The 17755-nt window shown below is 40.1% G+C and overlaps 1 protein-coding gene across 4 annotated transcripts in view; it reads right to left on the bottom strand.

Annotated features, from left to right (window-relative positions):
* RUNDC3B (RUN domain containing 3B) overlaps positions 1-16745 on the bottom strand; it is a 175207-nt gene extending 158462 nt beyond the window's left edge. For all 4 annotated transcript variants that reach the window (XM_042249155.1, XM_042249156.1, XM_015095223.3 and 1 more), the window contains exon 1: positions 16194-16745. In XM_042249155.1, the coding sequence (XP_042105089.1) occupies positions 16194-16312 (119 nt within the window). In that variant the 5' untranslated portion in view covers positions 16313-16745. The remainder of the gene's footprint in view (positions 1-16193) is intronic.
* Positions 16746-17755: the final 1010 nt, after the last annotated feature.

Below are 17755 nucleotides of genomic sequence, written 5' to 3'. Positions count from 1 at the left end.
CTATCTATTTTACATATGGTAATGTAAGTTTCCATGTTACTCTTTCCATACCTCTCACCCCCTCTTCCCCTCTCCCCATGTCCATAAGTCTATTCTCTATGTCTGTTTCTCCACTGCAGCCCTGTAAATTAATTCCTCAGTACCATTTTTCTAGATTCCGTGTATATGCATTAAAATACAATATTTATCTCTTTTTGACTCACTTCACTCTCTATAATAGGTTCTAGGTTCATCCACCTCATCAGAACTGACTCAAATGCATTCCTTTTTATGGCTGAGTAACATTCCATTGTGTATATGTACCACAACTTCTGTATCCATTCATCTGTCGATGAACATCTAGGTGGCTTCCATGTTCTAGCCATTGTAAACAGTGCTGCAATGAATGGGATACATGTGTCTTTTTCAATTTTGGTTTCCTCAGAGTATATGCCTAGGAGTGGGATTGCTGGGTCATATGGTGGTTTTAATCCTAGTTTTTTTAAGGAATCTCCATAGCATCTTTCAGAGTGGCTGTATCAATTTACATTCCCACCAACAGTGCAACAGTATTCCCTTTTCTCCACACTCTCTCCAGTATTTACTGTCTGTAGACTTTTTGATGATGGCCATTCTGAGCAGCATGAGGTGATAACTCATTGTGGTTTTGATTTGCATTTCTCTAATAATGAGCAATGTTGAGCATCTTTTCATGTGTTTGTTAGCCATCTGTATGTCTTCTTTGGAGAAATGTCTGCTTAGGCCTTTTTCCCACTTTTTGATTGGGTTGTTTGCTTTTCTGGTATTGAGTTGCATGAGCTGCTTTTATATTCTAGGCTTTTGTTTTGGGGGAGATTTTTGATCACAGTTTCAATTTCAGTACTTGTAATTGGGTTGTGCATAATTTCTATTTCTTCCTGGTTCAGTCTTAGAAGACTGAACTTTTCTAAGATCTGCCCATTTCTTACATGTTATCCATCTTATTGCCATATGGTTGTTCATAATAGTCTCTTATAATCCTCTGTACTTCTGCATTGTCTGTTGTAACCTCTCCTTTTTCATTTCTAATTTTGTTGATTTGATTCTTCTCTTTTTCTTGATGAGTCTGGCTAAAAGTTTGTCAATTTTGTTTATCTTCTGAAAGAACCAGCTTTTAGTTTTATTAATCTTTACTATTGTTTCTTTCATTTTTCATTTATTTCTGCTCAGATCTTGATGTGTCCTTCTACTGATTTTGAGGGGGTTTTGGTCTTCTTTTTCTGGTTGCTTTAGGTGTAAAGTTAGGTTGTCTATTTGACGTTTCCCTTGTTTCTTGAGGTAGGATTGCATTGCTATAAATTTGCCTCTTAGGACTGCTTTTGCTGCATCCCATAGGTTTTGAGTTGTCATGTTTTCATTGTCATTTCTTTCTAGAAATTTTCTGACTTCCCTTTTGATTTCTTCAGAAACCTGTTGGTTATTTAGAAATGTGTTGTTCAATCTCCTTGTGTTTGTATTTTTTAGATTTTTTTCTTGTAATTGATATCCAGTCACATAGCACCATGGTTGGAGAATATGCTTGATATGATTTTAATTTTCTTAAATTTACTGAGGTTTGATTTGTGACCCAAGATGTGGTCGATCCTGGAGAATGTTCCATGTGCATATGAGAAGAAGGGGTATTTTTCTGCATTTGGATGGAATGTCCTGAACATATCAATGAAATCCATTTCATCTAATATATCATTTAAGACTTATGTTTCCTTATTAATTTTCTGTTTTGATGATCTGTCCATTGGTGTGAGTGGGGTGTCAAAGTCTACTATTATTATGTTATTGTCAATTTCTCCTTTTATGTCTGTTAGTGTTTGTCTTATGTATTGAGGTGCTCCTATGTTGGATGCATAGATATTTACAATTGTTATGTCTTCCTCTTGGATTGATCCCTTGGCCAATATGTAGTGTCCTTCCTTATCTCTTGTAAACTTCTTTAGTTTAAGGTCCACTTTGTCTGATATGAGGATTGATACTCCAGTAAAAAAAAAAAAAAAAAAAAAACAGAACTTTCTTTGAAAGTAAAAAATACTTTGCTTCCTATTTGCATGGAATATATTTTTCCATCCTCTCACTTTCAGTCTATATGTGTCTTTAGGTCTGAAGTGGGTTTCTTGTAGACAGCATATATATGGGGTCTTGCTTTTCTATCCATTCAGCTAATCTGTTTCTTTTCATTGGAGCATTTAATCTATTTACATTTAAAGTAATTATTGATATATATGTTCCTAATGCAATTTTCTCAATTGTTTGGGGTTGATTTTATAGATCTTTTTTCTTCTGTTGTATTTCTTGACTATATAAGTCCCTTTAACATTTGTTGTAAAGCTGGTTTGGTGGTACTGAATTCTCTTAACTTTTGCTTGTCTGAAAAGCTTTTTATTTCTCCATCAGTTTTGAATGAGATCCTTGCCAGGTACAGTAACCTTGGCTGTTGGGTTTTCCCTTCCAGTACTTTAAATATATTCTGCCATTCCCTTCTGACCTGCAGAGTTTCTGCTGAAAGATCAGCTGTTAAGCATATGGAGTTTCCTTTGTATGTTACTTGTTGCTTCTCCCTTGCTGCTTTTAATATTCTTTGTGTTTATTCTTTGTTAGTTTCATTAGTATGTGTAGGACAAAACAATTTTTTTACAACTTGTTTAAAATTAGAAAGTATTCAAACAAAAAAAAATTCCCATCTTAAATTAATTCATTTGATTTCTTATATGAAATAATTTCCTATTAAAGTCAGCTTAATAAAGAATACTTTCACTGGACACCTGTATCACATATCACTTTGGAATTCAATTCTTCTTTGTCCAAAGACAAATGAAAATACTCAAGTAATGTATTTTAACATAAGTAAGCTATCGAGGCTTCCCAGGTGGCTCAGTGGTAAAGAATCTGCCTGCCAACACAGGAGACAGGGTTCGATCCCTGGATTGGGAAGATCCCCTGGAGAAGGCAATGGCAACTCACTCCAGTATCCTTGCCTGGGAAATTCTGTGGAGAGAGGTGCCTGGAAGGCTACAGCCCACAGGGTCACAAAAAGATTGGGATACTATTTTGCAACTAAACAATAACAATGACAAGCTATCTAGTAATCTAGATAGACAGTTCTACTACTGAAGCTATTAGATGTTTTAATTTCAATGCTTATTTTTTTCACAGTTTTTAAAGGTTATATCCACTGATGATTACCAGAAAATATTTGCTATATTCCTCACGCTGTATAATATATCCCTGTAGCTTACTTTATACCTAGTATAAAATGTATTTTTAAAATGTTTTTAAAGCATGTACCTCCTAATCTCATACCCTTACACTACCCCTCCCCCAGTCCTCTCCCCCACTGGTAACCACTGGTTTGCTTTCTGTATCTGTGAATCTAAAGCTATTCGATGTTTAAAACCCCCTCATTAGAGATTATTCATAAGGGTGACTTTTTTTTTAAGAAGTGAGTGAGAATGGTTCTTTAGTTTACCTTCAATCTTGTTTTAGAACTATCCACTGCTACCATTCTTCACTAGTTGGACATAATAACCTCATTTGACAAACATCCCTACTATGTACTAGATGCTGGGAATAAAATAGATGCTCAATAAATTATGACTTGGACTTCAGAAATGCACATTCCAATAGAAGACAAAAAGATAATTAGATTACAGCATAATGAGCACCATATTTATTAAAAAGTATTTTGGGATAAGGGGGGATAAATGGTTGTAACATTACTAGAGAAGCAGTAACAGTTAAATTTGGATTTACTGTAATAAATCAAGGGTCAAAAGGATAGAAATCAAAATATAAAGAGTTGACCCTTGAACAACACAAGTTTGAAGTGCGTTAAGTCCACTTATACATGGACCATTTATTTCCCATTTATACTACAGTAGTATATTATTACGGTTGGTTGAATCTGTAAATGCAGTCACAGTTTGGAGGGCTAACTGCATACACATGACTGTTAAACGTGGATTTCTGACTTGGGGAAGGTAAGCACCCCGAAGCCTCATACTATTCAAGGGTAAACTATATAGAAAATGAAAAAGAATATATAACCAACAAGTTCATATGGATAAAACTATAAGGAATAAATGAAATAACAAAAAATAATGATACATAAGACAAGAAAAGAGAAAAAGTGAACATAAATAGTAAAATAGGAGTCATAAACCCAAAGGTAATAATATTAAATATAAATGGGCTAAATTCTCTAAATAAAAAACTAGATAAAATGTAAAATTAAATTCTATCCTGCCTACAAAGAGACACTTTTAAGGACCCAGAAATACTGAAAGTTAAGAATAAAAAGTATATCATATAAACATTAACTAAAAGAAAGCTATTTTAACTATGCTAATAGCAGAAAAACTAGACTTTAAGGTAGGAACACTATTAGAGATAAAGAAGGACGTTTCATGATAGCAAAGGAATGAAATCACTAGGAAGAGATCACAATTCTCAATCCGTACCCACCTGGTAATCAAACAACAAAACATTGTAGCAAATCAATGAGAGAGCTAAACAGAGGAATAGACAAATCTACACTCAGATCTGACAGATCTAACACACCTCTCTCAGCATCAGGCTGAGCACACAGAAAACTAGGAGGACAGTGGAATTAGGAACACAACGGCATCTATAAAACATGCAATCAACAATGACAGAATACAGTCCTCCCTTGCTATCTGCAGGGAATTGCTTCCAGGAACCCTGAAGAAACCAAAATCCACAGATGCTCAAGTTCCTTAGAGTTGGCCCTCCACACTGCTGGATGTGGAACTGGTGAATACAGAGGACTGTTTATCTTCTTTTCAAATGCATATGAAAAAGTTACTAAAATTGACCAAATCTCGCATTGTAAAGCGAGCATAGATAAAAATTCAAAACTTTAAAATCTTTTCGAATACTCTCTGCACAGTGAAATTGTTAGAAATCAATAACTAAAAATAGAAAATCTTCAACTGTCTGAAAGCTAAACAGTACCTTTTAAAATAAACAATGAGTCAAAGAAGAAATCCCAACAGAAAGTAGAAAACATTTTAAACTAATTAATAATGAAGATACAAATTTTAAATCTGTGTCTGACTCTGCGACCCCATGGACTGTAGCCCACCTGGGTCCTCTGTTCATGGAATTCTCCAGGCAAGATTACTGGAGTGGATTGCCATTCCCTTCTCCAGGGGATCTTCTCAACCCAGAGATCAAACCCGGGGCCTCCTGCATTGCAGGCAGATTCTTTACTGTCTGAGCCACCAGGGAAGCCCCTTGTTTGCTATCCCAAAGCAATGTCAAACAAGGCAATCTGTGGTCTGAAAATGCAAAGACTGGAAAGAAGAAAGGCTGAAAAACAATGATCTAAACTTCCATCTCAAGAATTAGAAAAAGAACAGGAACTTAAAGAAAACGGAAGGAAAGAAATACTAAATATGATAAAGAGAAAGCAACAAATTAAGAAATATACAGAGAGGAAATTAACAAAGCTAAAGGCTGGTTCTCTGAAGGTATTAATAAACTTTATATACTCCCAGCAAGAAAAAAATGGGAAAAACAGAAATTACCAAAATCAGGAGAGAAAAATGGGAAATGACCAGACTTTTAAATGATAACAAGATATTCACAGGATATTGAGAGAAGCTTTAAATTTGGTAACATACATGAATGGGTATATTCCTTGAAAAACTCACTGAAACTGATAAAAGAATAAACAGGAAATCTGAATTGTTCAGTATCTATTAAAGAAATTGAGTCTATTACTAAAAGACTTACCACAAAGACAATTTGTGGCTCAGATTTCTTCCCTGGTGAATTCTTCCAAAAGTTTAAGAAAGAAATAATATTAACTGTACACAAATTCTTCTACAAAACAGAATAAAAGAACATTTCCCAACTTGTAAAGTCAGATAATCTTAATGACAAATCTAGACAAGGACACTATAAGAAAGAACAATCACAGACCACTTTCATGAATGTGCAAAAATCCCAAATAAAATATCACCTCACTTAATGTACTACTACTACTAAGTCACTTCAGTCGTATCCGACTCTGTGAGACCCCACAGACAGCAGCCCACTAGGCTCCCCCATCCCTGGGGTTCTCCAGGCAAGAACCTTGGAGTGGGTTGCCCTTTCCTTCTCCAATGCATGAAAGTGAAAAGTGAAAGTGAAGTCGCTCAGTCGAGTCCGACTCTTAGCGACCCCATGGACTGCAGCCCACCAGGCTCCTCCATCCATAGGATTTTCCAGGCAAGAGTACTAGAGTGGGGAGCCATTGCCTTCTCCATCACTTAATGTAAAGATACATAAAAAAGATAATACAGCACAACCCAGTTTATTTATTCCAGGGTTAGCATCAAAAAGTCAATCAATGTGATAAAGAGAAAAAAGGAGAGAAATCATATGTTGTTCTTGAAAATGTATTTGATAACATTTGTTGTTCAGTTGCTAAGTCGTGTCTGACTCTGCGACCCCATGAATTGTAGCTCACCAGCTTCCCTATCCTTCACTATCTCCCAGAGTTTGCTCAAACTCATTCAGCATCCCCTTACAATAAAAATTCTCAGCAATCTTTTAGTAAAAGAGAACTAAGAAAAACCTACTGCAAACATCATACTTAGTGGTAAAACTGTTAATGCTTTCTATAACACTGTGGTCCTACGCAGTGCAATTTAAGACAAAAACGAAAGGCCATAAAGTTTAAAAAAGGAAGAAGTAAAATAGGTGGAAAACATGACAATGTTTTCAGAATGCTAAACACACACAAAAAAAAAACTGCAGAAAACCTATTAGAATTAATAAGCACAGCTGGTAAAATTGCTAACTACAAGAACAATATTTTTAAAAGTCAATTTAATGTCTATATTTCAACAAAAAAGAAAAAGTTTTAAAATTATTATAATAGATATTAAATATGGATGAACAAACCTAAAACCTATATATTCAAAGCTATGAAACATTTTTCAGAAAAATTTCAGAATAATTACAAATACACGAAAGGATGGAGATTTTTTTACTCATGGACTGCATTTAAGTCTTGTCAAGATGCCACATGATGTATAGATTAAATGCAATCTTAAAAAAAATTCCAGCAGATTTTTCAAATGGAAATTGACAAGTTGATTCTAATATCTAGTTTGCAAAGCCCAAGAATAGCCAAGACAGTCTTGAACACAAAGCTGGAGAACTTTTATTTCCAAACACCAAGAAATAGTTATTAAACCAATATGGTATTAGCTCAAGGACAAAGAGACTAATGGAACAGAAGAGGGAGTCCGGAAGCACACACACTAATGATGCCATCACCTTGCTGTTGTCCAGTTGCTCAGTCACCTGACTTATGGTAAATGTGACACTTGAGTGTAGTGGGGAAAGCATGGTCTCTTTAAATAAACGGTTCTAGGGAAGATCCCCTGGAGGAGTCCACGGCAACCCACTCCAGTATTCTTGCCTGGAGAATCCCATGGACAGAGGGGCCTGAAGCGCTTCTGTCCACAGGGTAGCAAAGAGTCGGATAGGACTGAAGTTATTTGGCACACGTCAAACTGAGTTTCCTAAGGAAAATATTTAATCTTGACTCCTATACTTCACAGCATAAACAAAAAATAAAGTACAGATGGACTGTTGATATAAATGTAAAAGACAAAACTAAATCTTTTAGAAGAAAACAGAAGAATATTTTCATTACCTTGGAGTACTAGACCAATTTCTTAAGCAGGCCACAATAAGCATGAACCAAGAAGGAAATTTATGACGGACTACTTCACAATTATGAGTTTCTATTTATCACAACATGAAGAGAATGAAAAAGCAAGCCACCACATGGGGAAAGATACTTATATCACATAGACCAGCAAAGATCCACATAGAATGTACAAAGAATTACACAAACAAAACATCAGACATTGCAAATGATAAACCACTTGAACTGGCATGTCACAAAAGAGACTCTCCAGATGGCCAACAGACTTATGGAAAGGTGCTTAACTTCAACAGAGATCAGGGAAATACAAATTATATAAATCCCCATGGGACACCCCATCAAACACACCAGAATCGCTAAAGTGAAGACAGAAAAATTTCAAGGGTTAGTGAGGAATAGAGAAATTGGAGTTCTCATACAGTAGACTCTTGAGCAACATGAGTTTGAACTGCATGGGTCCACTTAATGTAGGCTTTTTTCCCTGAATACAGTACTACACAGTCAGCGGTTGGTAGAATCTGAGAATGTAGAACTGCTGATACAGCCCACTGTGAAGTTGCATGCAGATTTTAGGCCATGTTCAGAGTCAGCACCCCTAACCCTACTCCACTGTTCAAGAGTCAACTGTGCACTGCTCACCACTATGCAGCCTGGTACAATGCCTTTGGAAAACTTGTATCCACTGAAGCCAAACATCTACACACCATATCACCCAGGAACTCCACTCCTAGGTATATATCTGACAGAAGTAGCTACATATATTCACCAAAATACATATTCATGAACATTCAATTAGTAATGGTCAAAGAGTGAAAACAAGGCAAGTGTCCTATTTAGGCAGAATGGATACACTGTGGTATATTCACCTCACAGACTGGATTTGTTGAGTGTTGCCTCATTGTGAATTTGAAATGAATGGAATAATACATACCTTTTCCTATTTAGTTTATTTTGCTCAACGTTATGTTTGTGAGATTTATCCTTTTTGTTGCACATAGCTGTAATTTAATGTTCAATGCTATATCAAATTCAAAGAGGCAAAACTAATGGTGCTCAAAGCTAGGAGTATGTAGTAATGGAAAGAGGGGAAGGAAGAGATTTCTGGGGCTTTGGGTAGTGTCCTCTTTTGTTAGCAATATTGGATTCCCAGGACTCAATTATCTTCAAACTGGAAGTTTGCACCTTTTGTCACCTTCACCTTTTTGCTAACCTCTCTCCAACCTGTTCTCTGTATTCGTGGGTATGGTTTCCTTAAGATTCCACATATAAGTGGGATCACATAGTACTTGTCTTTCCCTGACTTACTTCACTTAGCATAATGCCCCCAAGGTCTATCCATGTTGTGGCAAATGGCAGGATTCCCCCTTTTTTACGGCTGGATAATTTTCAATTGTGCAGGCACATCACATTTTCTTTATGCATTCACCATCTGATGGGCACTTAGGCTCTTTCCATGTCTTGCCTATTCCAAGCAATGCTGCGACCAGCATGCAAGTGCAGGTACCTTTCTGAAACAATGATCTTGTCTCCTTTGGGTAATGCGCTTTTTTCTTGAACTGGATAGAAAGCTCTGTTCTCTTTGCAAAAAAATCATTGTACACCTATGCTGTGTGTACTTTTCTATAAGCATATGATAAATCAATAAAAATCTATATTTAAAAAATGGAAGCAAAGTGTAGCTACAAACAAGGCTAAATACATCAGTATGGTATTCTACATATGTTTTAGAGATTGGCCACAGATTTAACACTGCTGTTGCTGCTGCTAAGATGCTTCAGTCATGTCCAACTCTGTGTGAACCCACAGACAGCAGCCCACCAGGCTCCTCTGTCCCTGGGATTCTCCAGGCAAGAATACTGGAGTGGGCTGCCATTTCCTTCTCCAATGCATGCTGCTGCTGCTGCTAAGTCGCTTCAGTCGTATCCGACTCTGTGCGACCGTATGGGCAGCAGCCCTCGAGGCTCCTCTGTCCACAGGATTCTCCAGGTAAGAATACTGGAGTGGGTTGCCATTTCCTTCTCCCGATTTAACACTAAGATTTCTAATAGCTGTATGAGAAAAAGAGAAGTTGCCACCTACACATTTATGCCCAGTAGATATAAGTAAATCAACTGCTTAAAGATACAACTCTTGGCACTAAAAAAATAAAAAAGATATTTCTCATAGAAATCTTCACAAAAAGAAGACATTTTTTGACATAATAAACAATGTTCTTGACAACAATTTCAAGAAGATCCTCTGTGAAGGCTTCCTCTGCTGACACTCAATGTAGGCTGCTGGAATCTTACCGAAGCAAGACAGGGGCAAAAGCAACTGGAGACAGGACAGGGCAAAGCGATGCAACCTACACACTCAGCTGCTCTCTGGACGGACCCAGGGATATAGTTTATAAACCTCTAAGATTAATACAATAGTGGATAAGCTTCACATGTTTTCCCCTAAATATCGCATCTCTCAACCAAGTTCTGACATTTATCAATCAGCAGAGAGGTTAACACAATACCCTCTAATAAATGTGTAGCAGACAGCAATTCTCCGTTTCCAGTTGAATATGAAGCCAGTTAAGCTAGGGGAAGAGATAAGGATCTTCTGTGAATGCTGAGAAGCCGACCTCTGACTAGTAAGATGATCATCCTACCTCCACTGGGATCACCTATGATTAAGGGCTCTAAGACTCTTTAGAAATGAAAGTGAATCTTCTCCAAAGCCATACAGTAACAAGTAACGTTGATCAAAGTCCCAACCCAAAGTTCTACTATGTATCAGCTCAGTTCAGTCGCTCAGTCATGTCCAACTATTTGCGACCCCGTGAATCACAGCACGTCAGGCATCCCTATCCATCACAAACTCCCAGAGTTTACCCAAACTCGTCCATCAAGTCAGTGATGCCATCCAGCCATTTCATCCTCTGTCATCCCCTTCTCCTCCTGCCCCCAATCCCTCCCAGCATCAGAATCTTTTCCAATGAGTCAACTCTTCCCATGAGGTGGCCAAAGTATTGGAGTTTCAGCTTTAGCATCAGTCCTTCCAATGAACACCCAGGACTGATCTCCTTTAGGATGGACTGACTGGACCTCCCTGCAGTCCAAGGGACTCTCAAGAGTCTTCTCTAACACCACAGTTCAAAAGCATCAATTCTTCGGCACTCAGCTTTCTTCACAGTCCAACTCTCACATCCATACACGACCACTGGAAAAACCATAGCCTTGACTAGATGGACCTTTGATGGAAAAGTAATGTCTCTGCTTTTGAATATGCTATCTAGGGTGGTCATAACTTTCCTTCCAAGGAATAAGCATCTTTTAATTTCATGGCTGCAGTCACCATCTGCAGTGATTTTAGAGCCCCCAAAAATAAAGTCTGACACTGTTTCCACTGTTTTCCCATCTATTTGCCATGAAGTGATGGGACCAGATGCCATGATCTTCGTTTTCTGAATATTTAGCTTTAAGCCAGTTTTTTCACTCTCCACTTGCACTTTCATCAAGAGGCTTTTTAGTTCCTCTTCACTTTCTGCCATAAGGATGGTGTCATCTGCATATCTGAGGTTATTGATGTTTCTCCTGGCAATCTTGATTCCAGCTTGTGCTTCCTCCAGTCCAGCATTTCTCATGATGTACTCTGCATATAAGTTAAATAAGCAGGGTGACAATATACAGCCTTTTCCTATTTGGAACCAGTCTGTTGTTCCATGTCCAGTTCTAACTGTTGCTTCCTGACCTGCATACAGGTTTCTCAAGAGGCAGGTCAGGTGTCTGGTATTCCCATCTCTTTCAGAATTTTCCACAGTGTATTGTGATCCACACAGTCTACTATGTATAGCATTGATTAAAACAGCTTCAGCCAAAAATATAATCACGATAGGCAAGGTATGAACAGTTGCTAAAGCATTCTCAAGCAAATAGTAACAAGGAAAGTAAGTCACTGCACTTATTTAGATGATTATATCAACAATGATATTCGGTAACATTTCACATATCTGCATTTTAACCACCTTGTTCAAGTACAGGAATATATCTTTCTTTCCCCTGATTATTCAGCACCAGACGTTAAGAGGTTCAGAATGCTAAAGCTCACTCACTGAACTTAGGTGTCTCAGTGCTTTTTTTAGAAAAACACACTGGATAAATTTACTTATCTGCTTTCCTAGTTCACAACTAACTATAATGAGCATGTCAGGATGGGAGGCACAGAGGAAAGAGCTGGTAGAAACAGGCAGAGGTGCAGGAAGTAACTGCTAACTTGGCAGGAAGGGCCAGCAAATGCAAAAGCAGACCAAGAACACCAAACACACCATGGGGCCATGTAGCAAACAGCTCTGTGTACCTCAAGAGTCTCCAAGGGCAACCACTGCACAGGGTATATTCACAGAAACAGATCCAGAGTAAAGTCACTTTTAAGGATTCTATGCAGAGTCTTTTTAAATAAGGTAGGGAAATGTATAATGCTTTTTAAAAAGCAGTTTATCCACAATGCTTAAAATAGTATTCTTTATTATTATATAAATCTGTGCACTTAAGATTGTAAGCTTCAGTTAAACAGAAGACTGCACTCCACAAAAAAAATGCTGAGCAAAGCACTGCAGTTGACTGGAGAATTTTAACTCAAACACTAGTTACAAGAAAAATACGAGCATCTCATTTCCCAAACACATTGAGAAAATGAGGTGCTATTCAAATGAGGTTATCTGAATTAACATTCAAGTTATGAAATAGTATCCTGACCTATAGAAAACTAAGAACTATGTACACGTTATTGAAAGTACTTTAATTTTGAAAATCATCATTTGTCTCCACTATGCTTACTTCATCACACTATCTCCTTCAATCTTTCATTAGTCCTTTCCATACACAAGACAGGGAAGTTACGGCTTTATGTGGGAGTTTCTCGTAATGTATTGGTTTAGAAGTTTGCCAAACGTTATTTTAAAATATTTGTGCACCTATATTTAAATGTATATCTTAATAATTTTTCATAAACTATTATTGACCCACAGAAAGAGAACTTATATTTTAATTCTCCTTCTCACCAGAACTAAAATCAAAAGAATATGCAAGTTTTTCTATAACTTATGAAGCTTAAAAAAGTAACTAGTACCTGATTTTCTGGGATGAAAAATGCAGGTTAAAAAATCCTCAAGGATTTTAACAATTTTTATAAATGGTAGAGAATATGCAGAGAAAATACTAGTTTGTACATAGAAATAAGTCAGTTTATGAATATTTTAGAGTTGAATGTGAAACATTTAGAGACTCTGAATGATCTATTTTCTATCACAATCTGTAAAAACAAAGGATTACAGACTACTTATTTGCTGAGATAAGTACTGTGTTTTCAGCGTACAATATATGTGTTCATGAAAAAACTGATGAAATAATTACACAATCACAATGAACCAAAATTCAATTCCTGACTATCCTACCTAACCAAATAACTCATTTCCAAAGTTCGAACTGTAACATTGTTCTTCATATGAGGTGTTTTTAAACCAAAAGAATTGTGTAGTTATGTAATAAGGCTGTTAACCTAAACTGAGAGTATGCCTAAACTGTTTAAGGGGTAATGAAAAGCATTACTGTATAAGTATTGATGCATATCACCTGTACTGATTAACCTGCAAAGAACTTAAACAGGTTAAAATATCTTCCCACCCTCAACTAACACATATACCAGAATGCTAGTCAGGGGTGGGGGAAGTTTGTCTTGCTTTGGTTTGGCTTTCTATACTCTTTCATTTTTCCAGAATACCGGTACAAAATCAAGGTATCACAATATAGATGGCACAAATCAAAACGTTCTTGTTTACAGAGAAAAAAGCACATACCTCATCTAGCTGCTGCTGCTGCTGCTACTAAGTCACTTCAGTCGTGTCCGACTCTATGCAACCCCATAGATGGCAGCCCACAGGGCTCCCCCACCCCTGGGATTCTCCAGGCAAGAACACTGGAGTGGGTTGCCATTTCCTTCTCCAATCCACGAAAGTGAAAAGTGAAAGTGAAGTCACTCAGTCATGCCCGACTCTTAGCGACCCCATGGACTGCAGCCTACCAGGCTCCTCCATCCATGGATTTTTCAGGCAAGAGTACTGGAGTCGGGTGCCATTGCCTTCTCCCCTCATCTAGCTACCATTCAGTATATATCTACTATTACCCTGCTCATGTTTGGAGAAATTCATAGCTAAGTATGAACCAACCCATTCTGCCTCAAAGAGTTCTAGCTTTTTGTTTTCTTTTACTAGTTTTAGGGCTCTCAGCAAAAATTACCAATGATTCTGTCCAAAATTATTTTACAAATGAGAAAACTGAAAAACAGACTTGTTAAAGGACACAAGTAATTAATGACAAAGTAAACTTAGAACTCAATTATATTTTCACTAAACCAGCTTCTCCCCAACTTAAATACGAAATCATGTCTGATCTGCTACATAAAAATTTTAAAATAAATTAATAGACGTGGGTGAGATACCCCGGTTCCTATAATTCTGAAAGAGAGAAAAGCAACAGAAATTCACAAATACTGACTTGTTTCTTTTGCAGAATTCGAGGTGGGGATACTTAAAACACCCAAATGGCCTACAATAACTTTTCCCCAAAAACTAAAAGCCTTTAGACAAAATCTATCAAATAGGTTTCATTACTAGAAAAGGATAATTGATATGCACCAACTATTTGAACATGAAGAACAGTATTAGTAACATTATCCACATAAATAAATACACAAGTTGAAATCTAAGCCAGAAACTGAAATTTATTATAGCTACAATAATGAAATTTATTTTAGCTACAATACTAAATTTATCATAAACTGTAACTAAAGTCAGCATGTATGCACATTCCAGAGAAAATAATTAGACAAACACAACAAAAATTCTGCTAACCTAGACAACTGTCCACACAAATCAGTGACTGAAATTTCTTAAACACATAACTTAAACAAGGTTTAGATATGTCCCTTTCTTTTCCTGAACTGCCTCTGCTACCATGACAAAAATGGAAACACAAAACAGTATCCTCCACTGATTTTTTATCAGTTTTTATTGTCTTTAAAAATTGGTTGAGTATAAAACCTCTTGCAGTGTTTTACCCCAAATCTTCAATACCCATGGTTCTGAAGACTACCACAATGATTGAGAACAATTTATGTCAGCCCAGGTGTTTGATGTTCCAGGCTGAAATATATGGGTAATTAACATCATCCTAGAAACACTCAAAATCACTTCAGCTGCCACGAGTAGGTAACAAAACTCTCCCAAACAAAAACTGTTTGTAAGAAAGTTAGCCTTGCTTACTGTTCTATTTACCTAACTTAAAAACACTGCCTAGATGTAAAAAAAAATTTCATACAACCTATCTTCCTCAAAAGGTTGCATCCTAAACAGCACAAATGTCAATTCAAAAGATTCCGTATTAATATTTTGTTATAACTCCAAGTGCCATAAAAGTCAGTGAGGCAAGTCTTCCTACCAGAGGGGTGAACAGCTCTTAAGTCAAAAGCAATTAAAAAAAAAAAAACCTGCCCAAAGTTACTGACTATAAGTCCGAGTATAAATATCTATATTCTGCTTAAGATACTAGACATATCTTTACATAATGAAAAGAAAAAATGTAAATTGTAAAGAAGGGAAAGGTCTCCTCATTCTCTTATTCTTACAGGATTTTTGATTTCTGAGGAAGCGTTTCATGGAACAAAGTACTTTTACAACAACTTGATGGCTCAATGACGTTCCTAAGAAATGAATGTTTAGGACTACCATAGATTTAATACCCAGAAACAAGACTTAAAATGTCAGCATGCTAAAAGTCAGTCATTTCTGAATACAAGGCTGGCTGAAAGTAATTTCTAAATACATTTTTTAAAGTAAGGGAATACTACGATTATAGTTACAAAACAAAGAAAGGCAAAACTTGAAATAAATCACCGACTAGGTATCCTCCACAGTCCCACTCTTGGTATCAACTGCAGAAATACCAGTAACACTGCAATTTCGAGTGCAGAGGACAAGGAAACACACACACGCGGCCAGCATGTAGCAGGCACTCACCATCTGTGGCACGAAACGACGATATATGTGCAAACAATCAAAAACAGAAAACAAAACGCACTCCGATTTTGAGGCAACACAGTTAATTACAGCAACAATTACTTGACGAAAAGCCGCCGGACGGGTTAACGCGCACTAAAAGGAAGGAGCTCTTCCTCCCTGCGCTCCTCTTTCACTCAGACGCTAGACTGTACATTGAAAACAAATCCTCCCCCAGCCCCGCCCCAAGCCCTACCCTCAGCGGCTCCCAGCACTGAAACTGACGGAAAGTCCGGGGCCTTGGCGGCGCCCAGACCGGCCCCACTCCGGACGCTCTGGCCGCGGACACGCCCGGCGCGGCGGCGGCGGCCCGGGCTCCAGCCGGCTGTCTCCGGGACCCCCAGGGGCTAGCGCTCTCCCCAGCCCGCGGCGCCGGCGGCCCCCTCCTCTGTCCCCGAGCGGCGGGCCGCGCCGTACCTGCACACCGTGATCAGGTTCCTCCTCTCCACGGCGGCGTTGCGGGCGCTCAGGCTCTTCTTGACGCCGCCGCCCCCGCCGCGGCTCCCTCCTAGGCCCCCCAGGCTCCGGGAGGCCATGGCGGGCTGACCCCCGGGCCCCTTTGTCTCGTGCGACACCGCCCGCCCCCCCTCCCCACCTGCTTCCCTGGGCTTTTGCTCGGCTTGCGGCCGTGGGGACGCGGGGAGGGTGGCAGGGAAGGAACAGGGACGGAGGGAGGGTGTGGAAAACGATGGGGGACTCGCACCCGGGCACTGGCGGCTGGCGCACCGCACCAGAGCTCTACACACATACACACACTCACGCGCACACACGAACGCACCGCCCCCGCTCTCGCGCGCGCCGCCAGCCGCCGATCTGTGCGTGCGGTTCGGCGTCGGCCGCTCCCCTACTTCCCCAGGGATCTCGACGCCGCGCACGCGCGTGCCCGCTGGCCCCGCACGCCCAACCACCCGCACTCAGGCGCCACTCGCGCCCCAGCAGCGGAGCCACCGGGAGCCACGGGCCTCGCGCGCGCAGCCCCGCCCTCTCTGCACCTATCGAGCCAATGCCGCCCCAGCTGGAGCCAATCACCGCGCGCGAGGGGCGGGGCTGCCCCGCGGACCTTTAAAGCTACCTGCTAGAGCCCACCCCGGCGCGTGGGCAGCTGTCAAGAGGCCGGGCTCGCGCTCGCCACCCTGGTGCTGCAGTCAGCCTGCACACGGGAGCAGCGCCGCAGCTGGCCTGGGGTTTGTGGGATGCGGTGCTCATGAGTGCCCCGGGAACATTGCCGACCCTTTCCCGGAGCCCAGCTAATGGCTGGGATCGCTAGCTCTAACGGCTGACCCTATTGCCGGAATCCGACTCCCCAGCCTAGTGGCATCCGTAGCTACAACGCCGATCCTGCACTAGCTCCCGCTCCCGCACTTGACCCAGGGCCTAACTTCCAGGAAGGGAGCGGATTTTGGTGGTGGTGGTGTGCACGTGTGCGCGCGGGGGTTTTGGTGGTGGTGGTGGGGTGTGTATGTGTGCGCGGTGGTGTGTGTGTGTGTGTATGTGTGTCTGTGTCTGTGTCTGTGTGTCTGTGTGCGTGTGTGCGTGCGCGCGCGCTAACGCCCTCCCCTGGCCTGATAGACAACTACAAATAGCCCAAGTAGGGAAATTGCCCGCAGAACATCCCTCCTGGGGCGTCTGCTCTTGAGATTTTGACACCACTTCGCTCCTGTCCTAGCCCTCAGCATGGCCTGCAGCCCGGAGTGACCGCCCACAGACGAAGTGCCCCGCAAGTGGACACTGCACGTTTCGCCCTTCTCCAGTCCTGAGCAGTGACCCCGGAATTAGGAGCGTGGGGGCGGCGAGCCTCCGGGCAGATCGGCCTCGGCTCGGCTGGGCTGCTCCCTGAGATGAGGCAAGGAGTGCTATCCACAGCGCGACCGTTGGGAACATAGCGCCCACTTTCCAGAGGTTCTCCACCCCTGACCTTACCAACAGGGAGGTCCTGGCTTTGACCCTGAGTTCTCGGGCGCTCATCTAGGTTGGCCATT

This window comes from Ovis aries, chromosome 4 (genome assembly GCF_016772045.2).
Source record: "Ovis aries strain OAR_USU_Benz2616 breed Rambouillet chromosome 4, ARS-UI_Ramb_v3.0, whole genome shotgun sequence".
Taxonomy (NCBI): Eukaryota; Metazoa; Chordata; class Mammalia; order Artiodactyla; family Bovidae; genus Ovis; species Ovis aries.
The sequence above is the reverse complement of the archived record's forward strand: the minus strand, read 5'-3'. Positions and strand labels throughout refer to the sequence as shown.